Here is a 19,028-nt window from a genome sequence, read left to right as displayed (position 1 = left end):
CCTATTATCCTCCTCTCTCCCCAGGACTACTCCTCCTATTATCCTCCTCTCCCCCCAAGACTACTCCTCCTATTATACTCCTCTCCCCCCAGGACTACTCCTCCTATTAGACTCCTCTCCCCCCAGGACTACTCCTATTATCCTCCTCTCCCCCCAAGACTACTCCTCCTATTATACTCCTCTCCCCCCAGGACTACTCCTCCTATTATCCTTCTCTCCCCCCAGGACTACTCCTCCTATTATCCTCCTCTCCCCCCAGGACTACTCCTCCTATTATACTCCTCTCTCCCCAGGACTACTCCTACAACACACACTGCACAAAACATACCTCACACACACAGCACCACACACACACACACACACAACGCTGCAGACACACAGCACTCCACAAACAACGCAACACACACAACGCAACACAAAAACACCACTCTCACACACCCCCACACCCAGACAACACCCAGAACATTTACAGCGCCCTACACAAACACTTGGCAACTACCCACAACAACATCTATATATAACAAAAATCATACATTAACTACACAATAAATTTTAGAATACCAGATGCGTTAGAATCGGGCCACCTTCTAGTATATAATAAACACGTGATATAGATCCCTCTGTGTGTGATGACTCTATATAATAAACACGTGAAATAGATCCCTCTGTGTGTAATGACTCTATAATATATGTGTTTCCCTTTTTTATTGAATTACTGAAACAAAAAAAACTTTTTGATGATCTTCTAATTTATTGAGATGCACTTGTATCACATTAGCCATAAATCTATTAATTTCTAGCTCACCAGATAAGGAACTTGTAACAATAAACTGTTTTAGATAGGACTTTATTTGGCTTGAATAAATCTTTCATCTTCTGCCATATTGTGCTCACAGGAGAAAGCCTAGATAAAGTTTGCGGGCATAGCTTAAGGCCCAGTCACACACAACGACTTACCAGCGATCCCGAAAACGATGCGACCTGATAGGGATCGCTGGTAAGTCGCTGGGAGGTCGCTGGTGAGATGTCACACAGTCATATCTTACCAGCGATGCAGGAACAATACAGGTCACAGTAGCGACCTGTATAACGATCTCAGCAGTCACTGTGACCCTGTCACACAGTGTCAAACACAGCGATGTGTCCTGCCCAGCAGGACATCGCCTTTGAAGAAAATGGCCTGGACCATTCTGCAACGACTAGCGATCTCACAGCAGGGGTCTGATCGCTGGTAGATGTCACACATAACGAGATCGCTAACGGGATCGCTACTACGTCACCAAACGGTGACTTAGCAGCGATCTCGCTAGCGATCTCGTTATGTGTGACGGTACCTTAACTCTCCTCCTCTTCATCGATCAGTAGATACAAAATAATGAGTACAGAGAATTAACTTCTAATATTCAGTTATTAATATAAGATTAAAATTCCTATAACAGGAAGAGAAGCAAAAGGCATAAAACAGCATGAAACTGGCAAAAACGATTTAGGGAGATCTTTAGCAGGACTATCCTTTAGCATTTATAGAAATACTATAACTGAGTCAGTGTAGTGGACGACCACTTTGATGTGTGAGATAGACTTGAAAACTCCTCCAGTGAAGATCCAAACAGAGGAAATGCTCCAGAAACATAGATTATTAATCGTCCTCTCCATCTCCAATGCAATGTAGTAGTGGGATAAAGGAGATCAAAATCTGAGATTTCAATAAAAATATTTCATTAAAATAATAAAATATAATGCAATGCATTATGCTGTGAACCGCCTTCTTGAGGCATATGAGTCAATTTATTTATTTTACTCACTTTTGTAGCGCCATTAATTCTGCAGCTTTAGACATTATCATCACTGTCCCCATTGGGGCTCACAATCTACAATCCCTATCAGTATTTCTAGTGTGGAAGGAAACCGGAGGAAACACGGGCAGAACATAGACTCCTTGTAGATGTCCTCCTTCGGGTGATTTGACTGAAACAATTGAAGAAATGTCTGTTTCCTTGTGAGCAAGTTCTATGGTGTCTAAAAAATTTAATTTATGGATGTGTTTTATTCTATCTGAGTTTTTAGATGTGTAATCACATGTGACTTTCGCTGATAACACTTTCCACATACAGAACATAGCTTCTCTCCTGTGTTACTTCTTTGATGTCTGGTAAGATCTGATTTCTGGGTAAAACTTTTCCCACATTCTGAAAATTAATACGGCTTCTCTCCTATGTCAGTTCTTAGATGTTCAGTTAGGGCGGCTTCTAGCTTGCGAGTTTCTCGCAGTAGAGCAATGCGAGAAAATCTCGCATTGGAATCGGACACGTTAGATTCAGCAGCATTTGCGATCTTTTTCTCAGTCCAAATCGGACTGAGAAAAAAATCGCAGCATGCTGCTTTTTTGCGAGTTTCTACTGCGAGTCTCTTCAATGCAAGTCTATGGGAGCGTGTAAAAAAATCGAATGTTACGGGACGGCACTCACACCATCCTAGTGACATCCGATTTTCTAAATACATTTCTCGCATGTTTCCTAAAACACTGGAAACGAGTGATGTCTCACGTCTGTCAATCTCTATTCTCTGTCAGTCGGTCTCTCCCTCTAGGTCTCTATTCTCTCTCTGTCGGTCGGTCACTATCTCTGTCCCTCTCTCTCTGTCCATGTCGGTCTATTCCTCTCCCCCCCTCTCTCATACTCACCGATCCCCGATCACCAGCGCGGCGCTGCACGGCGTTCACACTGCTCCGACGGCTTCTCCTCTTTTGAAAAAGCCGGCCACTCATTATTCAATCTCGTATTCCCTGCTTACCCCGCCCACCGGCGCCTGTAATTGGTTGCAGTCAGACTCGTCCCCACGATGAGTGACAGCTGTCTCACTGCAACCAATCACAGCAGTCGGTGGGCGTGTCTATCCTGTGCAGTAAAATAAATAAATAATTAAAAATAACGGCATGCGGTCCTCCCCAATTTTAATACCAGCCAGATAAAGCCATACGGCTGAAGGCTGGTATTCTCAGAATGCGGAGCTCCACGTTATGGGGAGCCCCCCAGCCTAACAATATCAGCCTGCAGCTGCCCAGAATGGCCGCTTCTATTAGATGCACTGTTCTGGGACTGTACCCGGCTCATCCCGATTTGCCCTGGTGCGTTGGCAATCGGGGGAATAAGGAGTTAATGGCAGCCCATAGCTGCCACTAAATCCTAGATTAATCATTGCAGGCGTCTATGAGACACCCCCAATGATTAACCTGTAAATTAAAGCTAATAAACACACAGTAAAAAAAATCCTTTATTTGAAATAATAAACAATAACAAAGACCCTCATTCACCACTTTATTAAGTCCCCTAATAACCCATCCTTGTCCGACGTAATCCACGGAGGTCCCGCGATGCTCTCAGCTCTGCTACATGAAGGTGACAGGAGCTGCAGAAGAACTCTGCCGCTCCTGTCAGCTCCACGCAGCAACTGAGGTGAGTAGCGCGATCAGCTGATGATGTAAGTCAGGTTACTCGCGGCCACCGCTGGATCCTCCAACAGTGACAGCAAGTCACCCGAGTGATAGTGATGAAGTCACAGGTAAGTTGCGGTCACGGGGGGAGGATCCAGTTAGCCGCGGGTAACCTGAGTGACAGCAGCACTAATCGCGCTGCCCAATTCAGTCACTCAGGAGATTATCAGTCACCGGTGAATCCTTCACAGGTGACCGCTAATCAGGATGCGACACAGACAGAGCCGCGGTATGACAATGAAGTCGGGTGAAGTTCACCAGAGTTCATTCTGATCATGCGGCTCTGTCTGTGTCTGCTGTCATCTGCCATTCAGCTCTGCTACATGGCTGTCTGTGTCTGCTGTCAGCGGCCATGTAGCAGAGCTGAATGGCAGGTGACAGCTGCTGAGAAAAAAAAGGATCACACACGGATCACACACACATTGCACACCCACTGCATTCATGAGAAAAATCTCAGGATCGCAGTGCAGTTGCATTGCACTCTGACCTAACGTGAACTAAAATCAGCCGAGTTTTTTTCAGCCAACTCGGACCGATTTTACTTGCATAGATGTGTTTCCAGCCTAAGAGTTGATTTACTGCTATTTCATTTCCCATATTCTAGACATAAAAATGTCTTCTACCTTGTGTGAATTTTCATGTGTTTAACAAAAGTGGATTTGTGAGCAAAGCATTTCCCACATTCTGAACAAGAAAATGGCTTCTCTCCCATGTGAGTTTTTTTATGTTCAACAAGATGTGGTTTCTGATTATAATATTTCCCACATTTTGAACAAGAAAATGGCTTCTCCCCTGTGTGAGTTTTCAAATGCACATTAAGGTGTGATTTCCAACTAAAACATTTTCCACATTTTAGACACAAAAATGGCTTCTCCGCCGTGTGAGATTTTATATGCATACCAAGCTGTGATTTCAAACAAAAACATTTTCCACATTCTGGACATGAAAATGGCTTCTCCCCTGTGTGAGTTTTCAAATGCACATTAAGGTGTGACTTCCAACTAAAACATTTTCCACATTTTAGACACAAAAATGGCTTCTCCGCCGTGTGAGATTTTATATGCATACCAAGCTGTGATTTCAAACGAAAACATTTTCCACATTCTGGACATGAAAATGGCTTCTCCCCTGTGTGAGTTTTTATATGGACATTAAGGTGTGTTTTCTGAATAAAACATTTCCCACATTCTGAACATGAAAATGGCTTCTCCCCCGTGTGAGTTGTTATATGCCGATCAAGGTGTGATTTCCGAATAAAACATTTATCACATTCTGAGCAAGAAAATGGCTTCTCCTGGGTGTGAGTTTTTATATGTTCAACAAGATAAAATTTCAAACTAAAACATTTCCCACATTCTGAACAAGAAAATGGCTTCTCCCCCGTGTGAGTTGTTATATGCCGATCAAGGTGTAATTTCCGAATAAAATATTTCCCACATTCGGAACAAGAAAATGGCTTCTCCCCTGTGTGAGTTTTTATATGCCTAACAAGCTGTGATTTCAGCATAAAACATTTCTCACATTCTGAACAAGAAAATGGCTTCTCCCCTGTGTGAGCTTTTAGATGTACAACAACCTGTGATTTCCAAGTAAAACATTTCCCACATTCTGGACATGAAAATGGCTTCTCCCCTGTGTGAGTTCTTATATGCCCATCAAAATGTGTTTTATGAATAAAACATTTTCCACATTCTGAACAAGAATACAGCTTCTCCCCTGCGTGAGCTCTTTGTTGTTGAACACCCCTTGTGTGGCTTTTATTTTGCTGAGCATTCTGCAGTGAATCAGGAGATTGTTTAGAAGCATCAGATGACAGATCTTGGGTGTGCAGGGCTGAGGGTTTATCTTTGATAATGATTTGCTCTTCAGATGTATTCCGTATAATGCCACAAAATTCTGTCAAAAGAATAAAACAGATTTTATAAATTTTAAACACTATAAGCTTAAAACTTGGTTTTCACTGTTAATCTCAGGCCCCTGACTGCAGTATTATTGTGCTGCCCAGATAGTGATGATTTTATTACCAAGACGACTCTTGTACAATTCCATATAGAAATCATAAAGAAGAGAAGTTTTGGCAGCACTCTACGGTGTCAAGAAATCTATTTTATTTTTCTTTTTTGCAAACAGGTGATACAAACATGAGGGAGCAGGGGGAGCGGAACACAAGGACAAGGACCATATAGAAATCACATAGAAATTAGGTGATAATATTGATTATATCCAGAATGTCATACCTGGTACCACAAGCACAGTGTCAATGGCTTCCGTATATAAGGCGACATAAGAGGAAATATTCTGGATGATGCCATAAACCTGAGTGACTGTCGAGACCGGAGCAACAACCATCCCTTAACCCCAGTTCCATGCGAGGAAAAAACTAAGTCTTTAAACAAACAATGCTTTAATGGACGGAGGTCAATCACCACCATATAGTTTAACAATTATTTAACTCTCATAACAAGGTACAAAGGACAGCGTACATGACAGTGCATACTTAAAGCTCTAGCTGCACTCCCGGAGAACTATACCTGTAATGCAGGACCACCAAATTATTAAAATGACCGCCAAGGAGGAGCAGAGTAGCTATACTGTGATCTGATCTCCACCCAAAAGGAGCAGGGCCTTCTAGATCTAATCTTAAAGTCCCAACAGGAAAATATGAAGGTGCACTCCACTGAACAGCATTATTTCCCTCGAGCTGCCGCCGTTTGATGACTACACCAGTGCTAATTTACTAAAGTGCCCCACAGTCTAAATACTCTATAAAATGAAATGGATAGAGGACATCAATCCATGTGTGAATCGGTCGAGCACAAAAAACAAAATATTGTCTACAGCGCTCACCCCACAAGTTGTGCTAGCAGGTACAAAACTGGAAATAGCAGAAGAAAATCCCCCAGAAGCTGCTGCACCGACCGCTGGCTCCGACTGTCCAAGGCAGGGAGCGGATCATGGAAGGAAAGGGGCTGCAGAGCGGGATGATCCGGACGCTGCAAAAAGAGGAGGCGAGCCAGTGCAGGAGCAATCAGTTCTTACAGAATACCGCTCTGCAGCCCCTTTCCTTCCATAAATCCTCTATAAGATGGAAGAGTCAGCAACAGAAATGAGCAACCAAGGGGAGATTTGTTACATTTCAGAATCTTGCGATTGAATAGAGAAATAGATCTGAACATTTTCTCTCCTAGAAGAAAATCAGAATCTAGAAATACTTTATCCTTTTTACTATTATTAAACTCGTATCCTGCACATTCACTGATAAAATGATGTCAGTAGAAGAATCGCTGAAGAATCCCCCCCCCCACAATATCAGGATTAAATTGCTGGCCCCCGACATCCTATCAGGACACAATGGGTGTGACAGGGTCCTTCTCCCATATCACACAATCAACAGAATGAGAGATGGGTGAATATTCCAAAGAACATTTATTCCAAGCAAATCAAACGATCCATATAATAATCCACCATACAGAGGGTGAAATAGTCCAGAAACACAAATATAGTCCAGTAAGTGATGAATGTCCAGGTCTCTCTAGGGAGCCGCAGCTTCTGCCCCAGAGGATTAATCTTCCTGCTTGTCTCTTGTCTTCCAGACTGAATGAATAAATCCCCCACGTAAGCAGAGTTTGGGTGCATCCCAGACCCCCACCCCCTCCCCCTCCCCCAGATTTAGGAACAAAAGCCTGGCAGGGGTTGATTGACCTAAGTTATAGGGCAATGTACACAGAATGGACAGAACACCACGCCTAAAATACGAACCTACACAAAATTATACACAACCCCCCATATTCCACCATCACAACCTCTCCCTTCTTCTTGATAAGTGAGTACGCCATGAGTTCTACACAGACCTCTGGCCACCTCACTTAAGTCCATGTTACTCAACTGTGGATGGTCCCTTGTACAGCGGTAGGGTTGGAAGGACAAGCTTCCCTTTGTATCCTCCTTCACTGAAACTGTGTTTCCTGCACCCACAAATCAACATTGTAGATCTCCCACATCATTGCCAAGGAGAATTTCTGCAGGCAGGTCGCTGATCACCCAACCACACATTGCTGGACCCCAAAGCCAAAGTCCAGATCTACAGTCGCCTTTGGGATATTCCTCCTTTGTTTTCCAGCCAATTAAATAACAATCCCTGGCCCAGGATGTATCGCATCCAACCGAATCACCCAGAGATCAGGTATTGTGAGAAATGCCCCAGAGTCACAAAATCCAATAACTCTCTGCCCATCCAGCACAAGCTCCTGTAAGTTCTTACTTTGATGGTAAGAGGAACTCGGGGCTGTGGCTCGCACCCCATAAACCCCTAGTGGTCAACCATGAGTGTCTGAGCCATTAGGCAAGTCAACTTGAAGGGGTGAGCACTCTTCTCCCATTGTATTTTGCTGTAGAGAATGAACAGGTTGATTTGGTGCAAGGTCATTCATCAATCGACCAGCAGCACAAGTGTTTTGCAATTGCCCAGGCTGCCCACATCGACAACATCTCCTCTGCGTCATACTTCTTCCAATGTGCATTCTGGAGACGGCAGTAGGAGAACTTGGTGGCAAAAGCCAGAGCCCATATACTCCAACAGGGGCATCTATGGTGCAGGGGTCAGCGGTACACTCCAGTGGAGGTGGTTGTACCTCTTCCTCAGGCGGGATGGAATGCACAAAATGCACTGGACAAGGTGGAGGTGCATGGAGGTCCCTCAGAGTCTTTGTGGAACAACTGGATTGCAGGTGCCCAGGTTGTCCGCACCCATAACAACTCCTCTCTGTGATTCTCCCAGGGTGTGGTTGGAACTGTTGGGGCCCAGGATTATGAGCTGTGGTTGTCATCGGCCTACAACTGCGTGGAGGGGCAGATAAAACTGGAGAGGGCCAGGGCACAGGAACAGGCTGTGGCTTATTGTCCAGAAGCCTCCTTCATTGTGGTCGGATAGTAAGGGCCACATCAGCCAGGACTGCAGCTCTATCCAAGGTGCACAGGGTGCACTCTCTGACCCATTCCCGTATTTCTGAGGGAAACTTGGAAAGAAATTGTTCTATAAGAAATACCTGTATAACATCTTCCACAGTGAAGGCGTCTTCCTCTTCCAGCCATGTCCGACATGCCTGGGACATCTTATGAGCATAAATCCTAAACTATCTCCCGTGGTGAATGGGAGGTCTGGGAACTGTGCCCTATGTAAGTCTGGGGTGATAGCATGGTAATCCAGAATTACAATGTTGTAATCCCGTTTCTGCTGTGAGTCAATGGTGCGATAAGCCTCTGCCAGGCTTCTGTTTAGGAGTCTCACCAACAAACGCATCCAGCCAGAGTGGGGCACCTCCATCACAGCACACTGCTGCTCAAAGTCCCTGAATAACCCTTCCACATCTCCAGAAGCCTTATCAAACGGCTTGAAGTCCGCCCGGGTGATCCGTACAGGCTCCCGAATCTCTGGGTTTACACTTCAACTCAGATTACTCCCTTTGCCGGACTCCATTGCTTCTTGTCTCCGCTGTGCTCTGCGAGCAGCCTCCTCCTTATGCTCCTGAGATACACCTGGGCCGAGAATCGTCATCTCTTCTTTGAGCTATACTAACCTGTGGCTTTTTGAGGCAGGGATCCAAGTTTCCAGTGCTGGTCCGTCAGTCATCTGGGAGGGGGTAGTCATCCTCGCACCCACCAGTACATTTATTAAGGTCCTTTTAGTCTGTGCCTGGAAGCTCAGGCCCAGATCTCTGGCTCTCTCCTGTAGACTGTATGCAGTCCAGTTTCTGTACTCACTCTGTGGGTGGATCTACATTGGGCTGTGCTCTGTTGATCCCACTGCTGTCACCAGTTGTCAGGGGGTCCTTCTCCCATATCCAACAATCAATAGAGTGAGAGATTGGTGGACATTCCAAAGAACATTTATGCCAAGGAAATCAAATGGTCCATACAATAATCCACCATACAGAGGTTAAAATAGTCCAGAAACACGAATATAGTCCAGTACGTGATAAATGTCCAGGTCTCTCTGGGGAGCCGCAGCTTCTGCCCCAGAGGATGAATCTTCCTGCTTGTCTCTTGTCCTTCTCCAGACTGAATGAATAATCCCCCAGGTAAGCAGAGAGTTTAGGTGGATCCCAGTCCCCCCTCCCAGACTTAACAACAAAAGCCCGACAGGGGGTGATTAACCTAACTTAACAGGACAATGTACACAGAATGGACAGAACACCACGCCAAAATTCGAACAATCACAAAATTATACACAACCCCCTAAATTTCACCATCACAATGAGTTATATATACAGTAAGAGGTGACGCTCGTCTTCCATATTTGTTATGTGATAATAACGCTCTGCCATCTCGGTCACTTCCTCCTCCCTGGTGAGCAGTATTACCGACCCTCATAGCAGTAATTTCCATTCGCTGGAGAAACCCCTGATCAGCCCTGACAGCGGATACAAAGAAAGAGCTGGAGCTCGTCCTCGCTCACATCGGCAGAATTCATGTCCAGCTGTATTTCTCCTCTATAACATAACTGCACATCCCGTGTTATCACCTGCACCGGGATCACAGATTCATTCACATTTCATGTGTATTTTACATGAAGGGTTAATATACCGCTGGAGAAACTGACACAGCAAAGAGCGGAAATATAGGAATGTGTGACTTGCGTGCGTTATTGGGTGGTCTGTACTCACCGGGGCGGTGATCTGGAGGAATCTCCTCTTTACTCCGCTGATCGCCCCTCACATTTCTCTCTGGAGAATTAATATTGTTCAGATCTTTATCCAGATCCAAAAACTGCAAAACAAAATATTGTAAAAGTCCCCGGGAATAATGGAGATAAGATCCGGACATGTGAGGTCTGTGGTCAGCTGTGATCCTGCCGTCTCCACCGCTCTCATTACACAAGTATAAAACATCTAATACTGGAGGAGAAAACAAGACTGAACACAAGGAGGTCACAGCCGTCTACACCTCATAGGGGAGATCTCCATCTACCTGAGGATCCTGTGGAGGAGGAGGAGGAGCGGGACATTTCTCTGGGGTCGTCCTCGTACTGGAGAGACCTGCAGGAGACACAGACAGGACGGACATCATTATTACATACAGATAATTATAGGCCGGGTGTATTCAGTCCTGTCTATTACCTGGTGATGTGCGGGGCTGGTGCTCCTCAATCATCACCTCCTTGTACCGCTCCTTGTGTCCTTCTAGATACTCCCACTCCTCCATGGAGAAATAGACGGTGACGTCCTGACACCTTATAGGAACCTGACAACACAATGATACCGTCATCACCCAGAATCCTCCAGTGCCGTCCTGTATAATGTCCCAGCATTCCCGGCAGTGTCACCTCTCCAGTCAGCAGCTCCAGCATCTTGTTGGTGAGTTCTAAGATCTTCTGGTCATTGATGTCCTCATGTATCCGGGGGTGAGGTGGAGGCCCCGGGATTGGGCTTAGGGTTCCTCCCCGTCCTTCAGACACAGGGGCCTGACAGCGATCACTAGAGGTCTTCACTACTGTGTAATCCTAAGGGTGGAGACATTAATAATATCACTACAGACATTTCCAGAGTCCATCACCCCCCGGTCATATCCTCTGTTATTCCCATAGATAATGATGTGATGACATCAGAGCCTCTCACCTCCCCGGTCATATCCTCTGTTATTCCCATAGATAATGATGTAATGTGATGACATCAGAACCTCTCACCTCCCCGGTCATATCCTCTATTATCCCCATAGATAATGATGTAATGTGATGACATCAGAACCTCTCACCTCCCCTGTCATATCCTCTGTTATTCCCATAGATAATGATGTAATGTGATGACATCAGAACCTCTCACCTCCCCGGTCATATCCTCTGTTATTCCCATAGATAATGATGTAATGTGATGACATCAGAACCTCTCACCTCCCCGGTCATATCCTCTGTTATTCCCATAGATAATGATGTAATGTGATGACATCAGAACCTCTCACCTCCCCGGTCATATCCTCTGTTATTCCCATAGATAATGATGTAATGTGGTGACATCAGAACCTCTCACCTCTCCAGTAAGATGGAAGATTATCTCTAGACTCAGGTTTAATATCTTCTCCATAATTTGGTCTTTGTCCTTATTCATCTTTCTTGGGTCAATCAGGAAAAATCTATTGAGAAAAGAAAACAACAGAAGATCCTTTATTGTAAAGAGGATGAGATGATCTCCCCCATGTGTAGTGCGGGGTCTGTCGCTCTCTCCACCATGGGTAGTGCGGGGTCTGTCGCTCTCTCCCCCATGTGTAGTGCGGGGTCTGTCGCTCTCTCCCCCATGTGTAGTGCGGGGTCTGTTGCTCTCTGTCCCCCATGTGTAGTGCAGGGTCTGTCGCTCTCTCCCCCCCATGTGTAGTGCGGGGTCTGTCGCTCTCTCTCCCCCATGTGTAGTGCGGGGTCTGTCGCTCTCTCTCCCCCATGTGTAGTGCGGGGTCTGTCGCTCTCTCTCCCCCATGTGTAGTGCGGGGTCTGTCGCTCTCTCTCCCTCATGTGTACTGTGGGGTCTGTCGCTCTCTCTCCTCCATGTGTAGTGCGGGGTCTGTCGCTCTCTCTCCCCCATGTGTAGTGCGGGGTCTGTCGCTCTCTCTCCCTCATGTGTACTGTGGGGTCTGTCGCTCTCTCTCCCCCATGTGTAGTGCGGGGTCTGTCGCTCTCTCTCCCCCATGTGTAGTGCGAGGTCTGTCGCTCTCTCTCCTCCATGTGTAGTGCGGGGTCTGTCGTTTTCTCCTCAATGTGTAGTGCGGGGTCTGTCGCTCTGACTCGCCCACCCCAGGGCTGTGGGACACCCGGTGCCGGGCCGGACTAGTCCGGAGGTAGTCAGTGGTGGCTGGGCCCGGCTCCGTGGCCCTGGTGGGTGTCAGTAAAATATGTGGCTTGGTGAATAAAGTTTGTGTTCGTGACGCCACCTGTGGTCTGCGGCTATTAAGCCGCCGCTGCTGTGTGAGGCCTCCGGGGTGATGTTATAGCAGCAATGGTGGTACTGCTCCCCACAGGTGGAGCGGAGCCCCGGGGACACTGTTAGTGCTCGTGGAAGTCTATGAGGTTGTGTGGCTAACACGGTGCAGGGCCGACAGGCAATGAAAGAACCAGGCACAAACAACAGTCTCTTTACCTTTTCCTCTTTACTTTGGAAACAGTCCAGTCCTGGGAGACCGTTACAGGAGGTGATGGGGATCCGGTCGGCCTGGAAGTACTTGGGGTGATCTTTCTGGCCAGCTGAGTATGAGGCCTACTCCTGTACTTTTCTTTGTTATGATAGGACCCTGCTTCTCTGAATCCAGCAATGACCCTCTTTGCTGCTGGGACTGATGGTACGTCCCTTTCCCTCTGTAGCAGGCTGCGCAGGCCCTCTCTCTGGTGCTTCTCTGCTGGAGTCCACACCGGGCCTTGATGCTGCAGCTGTACCTTTGGGATGTTTTTGGGCCAGGTGCTTGCAGCTCTCCTGCCCTTCGGATTCGGCTACCAGGGAGTATGTTTAAGCCCTGGTGGCCACAGACTCCGATGTCCGAGTCTCTCCGCTGCCTCTCAGCTACTCCTGCTTCTCTGGGCCAAGCTACTCTAGCTCTAGGCCCCAGATTCACAGGACAGCTCACTCTGCGTCTGTTCACTTCCACTGCTCTCTACAGCCTGACTACTACTTCCTCCCTCAGATCAGACTTAAGGGATCCTCCCTGGAATCCCAGGTTCAGAGCTCCCCCTGCTGGCCGGAGGGAGAACTGCGTTGGATGTTAAACTTGCTGGCCAATGGACCTCCCCATTACCTCCAGGCTCAGCATTAACCCTTTTGGGAGGGCAATGCTGTTGTGGCGACCAGGTCCTGGGGCGCCACACTCCCCCTTAGTTAAATTCAGTACTCCCGGACTGTGGAAACAAACATAACATGTTACAACATTTCATCCCATTATGGGAGGCGCATTACTTAAACGTTACAAACTTAAACACTACTATAAGAGTCCAGTGTGGCTCCCTGCCGGGTGTCCATTACACTGCTCCATGGGGGACCCGCCGCGATCAAACCCCCAACGTAGGCTCTGGGCGTGCGTCAGAGCATTGATGACCCCACTCTATGCACGCCGGACGGGTTTTTCTTCAGGGGTGTTGAGCACACGGGTGCGAACTATGAACAATTTAGGCGTTGGCCACCCATAGTCCAGTGGCCCAATTGTCCATTTACTTAATCGCCTAAGACAAAAAAGCATTTTATACACAACATTACAGACATTTCACATAACTATTTACATTCTGTTAGGTATTTTACTTTCTATGTTCTATACCTTGGAGGGGGCTGCCCCCGAGTGCTACGTTGGGACCGGCGTAGCTCTGGGGTTTGTCCCTTACTACTTAGAGTATCTGCCCCCCCCGTGTGATTGGTAGGCCTAACCCTGACAGGGATACATGTCGGTTGCCTACGGGATCTCAGATTCGCCAAGGGCACGGCAGGTTCACCACTGGCAGGGGGTTGAACCTCCTGTTCCACTGCTAGCGTGTCACCTCGTGTTGGAGCGGACGGTTCTTTAGGTGGATCTGGAACCTCTTCTGTTTCTGGCTCGACCAACTGCGGGAACGTCAAGACTGGTACCACTATGGCATTGTTTATTCGGGTCCACGTTTTGGGGAGTTTTCCAAGGATTGTTTGGATCATCTCTTCCTCTTTTTCTTGACTTTGGGGACTTTCTTGTACTTCTTCTACTTCTTTTTGGGTTCTGCACCGTTCAGGGCAAGCTTTCAGGCGGTCCCGAGAAACTGCTTGATAGGTCTTGCCTTCATCCTTGCTTATGAGGCATACCTTACTATTGTCAAAGTTGGAGGGGATAATGGTGTAGGGCTCGTTTTCCCACTGATCATCCAATTTATGCGTCCTCCGCTTCTTCTTGAGGACTTGCTCTCCAGGTGCTAAGGGAGTTGCTGGGGCTGTTTGATTGTAATGCTGCTCTTGTCTCGTTCTTGCTTGAGACAGGCTCCTCCCTACGCATTCCTGGACCTTACGGTACCGCTGCTGCCGCTCTGTATCCCAATCCTCTATTTCCTGAACCGCCTCAGGTGACACAGTCCCCATCTCAAAGTCTACAGGTAACTTGCCAGGTCTGGCTCGCATCAGGTAAGCAGGGCTGCAGTTGGTCGAATTTACCGGGATATGGTTGTACAAGTCTACCAGATCTGGTAACTTTTCTGGCCATTGGTTTCTTTCTTCCAAAGGTAGAGTCTTGAGCATGTCAATAACCACATGGTTCATCTTCTCGCACAATCCATTGGTTTGGGGGTGGTACGGTGTGGTTCTGATTTTCTTACAACCGTACATGTTACAGAACTCTTGGAACACTTCTGCCTCGAATGCAGGACCCTGATCAGTCAGTACCCTTTCAGGGTAACCGTGAGGTCGGCAAAAGTATGCCTGAAATGCTCTCGCTGCTGTTCTGGCTGTCTGGTCCTTCACGGGCACTACTACCAGGAATCGAGAGTAATGGTCCACAATGGTGAGGGCGTACACATAGCCTGACCGGCTTGGTGTTAACTTCACGTGGTCCAGGGCCACCAACCCCAGGGGCTGCTTCGTGACAATTGGCTGTAGGGGAGACCTCTGGCTGGCATCATCTTTCCGCCTCAGGTTACACGGACCACAGTCTCGGCACCACTTCTCGACTGTCTTTCTCATGTGCACCCAGTAGAACCGATCACGGAGTAGGGTCTCCAACTTCTTCCACCCAAAGTGTCCTGCATTATCATGATAAGCTGCTAGGACCATTGGAGCATCCCTCTGCGGAACCACTATCTGCCAGACGAGTTCATTCGTTCGCCAGTTGACATATCTCTTGCAGAGCTTGCCTTGATAGGTGAACAGTCGTCCCCTCTCCTTCCACAACTGCTGGGCTTCTTCTGGAGCATCTGGGCCAAGATGAGTCTCAGCTTATGCTAGCTTTTCTTTGACCAATCGCACGGCCGGGTCACCGTTCTGTGTCTCTTCCCAATTGTGGTGGAGTAATGGGTTGACCGAGACCTCGTGCTGGCTGGAGCGCATCACTCCTACAGCATGCTCACACTGGGAAACACCTTGGTGATGGAAAGCCGGTAACTCTATCTCTTCGAGTTCATCCAGGTCTTCTCCAGACTCGGGCAAGTGAGGCATTCTGGACAGCGCATCAGCATTGTTATTCTTCTTGCCAGCCCGATACTTGATGGTAAAGTCAAACTTAGACAGCCGGGCCATCCATCGCTGTTCCAACGCACCTAACTTGGCTGTTGCCAGGTGTGTCAACGAATTGTTGTCCGTGAAGATGGTGAACTTGGCCAATGCCAGATAGTGCTTGAAGCGTTCAGTCACTGCCCAAACAATAGCGAGGAACTCCAGCTTGAAGGAACTACCACACAATTGGTCAAATCCATCTACGGACACTCCAATAGTCAGAATATATCAAACAGGAAGAAATACAAATTTTTTCATCCAAAAAAGGAGTATACTATGTCTCAATAAATCAAATAATTTTATTAACATTCAAATTTAGAACAACACCACACAATAAAATAGTAAATTGCAGTCAAAAAATGTATATCAGGGTAAAGCGGTATCTATATTGCACATAATATCCAATAAAGTGACCAGTGCTGTGTCCATATACACATAATCAAGGTTTATTAATAAATATCGCATCAGATTCTTGGATTAACAAGGTAACTAGTGCAAATCAACAAAACTTGATGTGTGAAGCAGGTTAGATACAATAGTCACTACACTATAACTTTGTTAGTATTGCACAACCCCAAAGAGTTCAGTGTTATGCTGGAATATACTTATAGCAACCCTCCTCACATGCTGAATCAGAGTCGCTCCATCCGATGTTACTGCATGTATGCGCTATTCAGTAACACCTGTGCGACTCCACAGCGCGCCACTTGTAAATGAATTATACAGCGGACAAGGGATGGAGAGAGCTGGATCAGCATGAACAAGTGTACCATGTAGTTCCAATCAGACACCGGACTTTAATAGGTGAAAATACGTCACCCATTAGGATATGTGCTAGGTCTCCGTTGCTACAAATCAGTGCCGCACTCAAGCAGCCTCCTAGATGTCAGCTATAGTCGCCAATGATAATATACATTAAATTCGCCGTCCGGCAAAATGCAAGACCTACGGTAAAAAATGCTGGCATGACATCATACGAATGAAGCAACAGTTACCTTGATGTATTCACCACAAACACCCGATCCCCAACACGTGTTTCGCTCCCGGCTTCTACAGCTGGCATGTCGGGTAACGGTAGCTGAGGAAATTATATACACCGAGCCCACCTATCAGGGATCCTTTGGGCGCTTGCGTAAATCCATCACCTCCTAACGTAAAGGAAACTTCCTGCCGGGCGATAGTGGAACGCACACTGCGTGGCAAGCACTGGATGTGTGCAGCGACACAGGAGCGTCCCACATTCATACGCCTGTTATTCAGTCCGGGGAGGATTATTGGACCTCTGCAAGCGCTCCGTCCCATGGATGGTCATTTTGTTTATACGAAAATGAATCATATCAGGCCAAAAAAGAAGGACATCATATATACACACATGATTCAAGGCATAGAACATGAATATTTCCAAATGTTATCAAATTCTTACATCAATATTAAATAAATGTTTATAATATAGACCCCTCCTCTTCAAGCTCAATACTTCACTCCTAATCAAGGAAAAGAGAAGATGACTCCATCTCATGCATTTTCGATAAATTCTTAGTTTCACCATATGATCATGGGACCAACATCACTATGGTGGGTACAAATCCTGATGTGCAAATATGCAATTTATCTACAAAAAATGAAAAACAAACAAATGAATACTCACTATAAACACATAATGTATATATACTGCTTAAAAAGGTATTATCCACCCTACTACCAAAAAACCCAGACACAAAAATAAAATTATATACAACAACTATTAAAAGATTAAAACCACGGATTGACTAGGAGACAAAGAAAAAAATCTACCAAATGTCTACACAAAATCTACAGGAAAGCTCCGAATCCCAGGGTCTCATTGAGACCCTGTGGATTCAGCGTGCCTAACCTAAAAATCCATCGACTTTCTACCCTCACTAAGATTTTACTCAAATCACCCCCCCTTATACCCAATACCACTTGGTCAATGGCCTTTACTTTAAGGACATGAGGGTTGCTGTTATGCATTTCTTTGAAGTGACGTGGGAGCGTTTTTAGTTGAGTACTATCTTCCACCGTTTTTGCCTTAGCAATGTCCCTACAGTGTTCACGTATGCGAATCTTAAATTCACGGGTCGTGAGTCCCACGTACAATTTTTTGCACGGGCATTCACCTACATAAATGACCCCCTTCGAGGAACATGTTAGGCGTTTCCGTATGTTAAATTGTTTAGTACCATCGAAATTAGAGAAAGTTCTTGATTTAATGCAATTAGCACAGGCCTTGCAAAGGCCGCATGGGAAAAAACCTTGATCCGATACAGGTATCTCCCTTTTATTTATTTTCTCCCTATCGAAATGGCTGTGTACCAATGTATCCCTAAGGCTTTTTGATCTACGTGCTGTGATAAGGGGTCTGGGAGGGAGAAACTTCCTTATAATAGGATCCGATTGTAAAATCCCCCAATGCTTAATCATTATTTCCCTCATCTCCATCCATCTGTTATGATACGTTGTAATAAATCGTATAGGTTCTTTCTTATCCATATTGCCACTTCTTCCAGACTCTTGACTCCTGGGAAATAGCAAGGTGTTCCTTGGGGTATGTATAGCACGTTGGAAATGCTTACGGATCATTTTTTTACTATAGCCCCTTTCTACGAATCTGTTGGCCAGTTCACCTGATTGTCTCTCAAAAGATTCTTGATCTGAACAAATACGTTTGGTTCTCAAAAACTGGCCCACGGGTATTCCCGAGATCACTGACTTTGGATGCGAAGAGGAGGCATGCAACAGACTGTTAGTAGCTGTCCCCTTTCTGAAGATGGAAGTTGAAAGAAAGCCATCATCCCTGGTTTGGATTAGAATATCCAGGAAGTCAAGTTCTCTCCCTTGTTTGAATGTTAATTTAATATTTAACTGATTGTCATTAAGGGATCGCATCACTTGATCAAGATCACAGGGGGGGCCATCCCAGATAAACAGTATGTCATCAATGTAGCGCATCCAATTAAGGATGCAACTACAACCCAGGATGGTCTCCCCCAAAAAAATTTCCCGCTCCCACGCCCCCAAAAAAAGGTTCGCATAAGAGGGGGCGCACGCCGCCCCCATCGCAGTTCCCTGTGTTTGCAAAAAAAACTTCTGATCAAATGTAAACACATTATGTGTGAGTACAAATTCCAATAGCATCAATAACAACTCTATCATAGGCTTTTCAATACTGCTATTATTAAGGAAATACGAGACTGCTCGCAGCCCGTCCGCATGCTTAATAGACGTATACAAGGACTCGACATCGGCCGTGACCAACGTCATGCTTGGTCCCAACTGGATACCATCCAGTCTACACAAAGCCGATGTCGTGTCCTTGATAAATGATG

The 19,028-nt window shown here is 46.2% G+C and overlaps 3 protein-coding genes across 3 annotated transcripts in view; 2 read left to right on the top strand and 1 right to left on the bottom strand.

The window, feature by feature from the left end:
- LOC142259334 (uncharacterized) overlaps positions 1-19,028 on the top strand; it is a 527,893-nt gene that overhangs the window by 182,202 nt on the left and 326,663 nt on the right. The window lies entirely within an intron of this gene.
- LOC142303543 (uncharacterized) overlaps positions 1-19,028 on the top strand; it is a 257,138-nt gene that overhangs the window by 74,268 nt on the left and 163,842 nt on the right. The window lies entirely within an intron of this gene.
- Positions 3,878-19,028, bottom strand: part of LOC142257106 (uncharacterized) — a 37,577-nt gene continuing 22,426 nt past the window's right edge. The window contains exons 2-7 of the mRNA XM_075329193.1: positions 11,515-11,617; positions 10,815-10,991; positions 10,609-10,732; positions 10,460-10,527; positions 10,156-10,258; positions 3,878-5,389 (exon numbers count right to left, since the gene is read on the bottom strand). Of these exons, the coding sequence (XP_075185308.1) occupies positions 4,113-5,389; positions 10,156-10,258; positions 10,460-10,527; positions 10,609-10,732; positions 10,815-10,991; positions 11,515-11,592 (1,827 nt within the window). The 5' untranslated portion in view covers positions 11,593-11,617 and the 3' untranslated portion in view covers positions 3,878-4,112. The remainder of the gene's footprint in view (positions 5,390-10,155; positions 10,259-10,459; positions 10,528-10,608; positions 10,733-10,814; positions 10,992-11,514; positions 11,618-19,028) is intronic.

This window comes from Anomaloglossus baeobatrachus, chromosome 1 (assembly GCF_048569485.1).
Source record: "Anomaloglossus baeobatrachus isolate aAnoBae1 chromosome 1, aAnoBae1.hap1, whole genome shotgun sequence".
Taxonomy (NCBI): Eukaryota; Metazoa; Chordata; class Amphibia; order Anura; family Aromobatidae; genus Anomaloglossus; species Anomaloglossus baeobatrachus.
The sequence above is the reverse complement of the archived record's forward strand: the minus strand, read 5'-3'. Positions and strand labels throughout refer to the sequence as shown.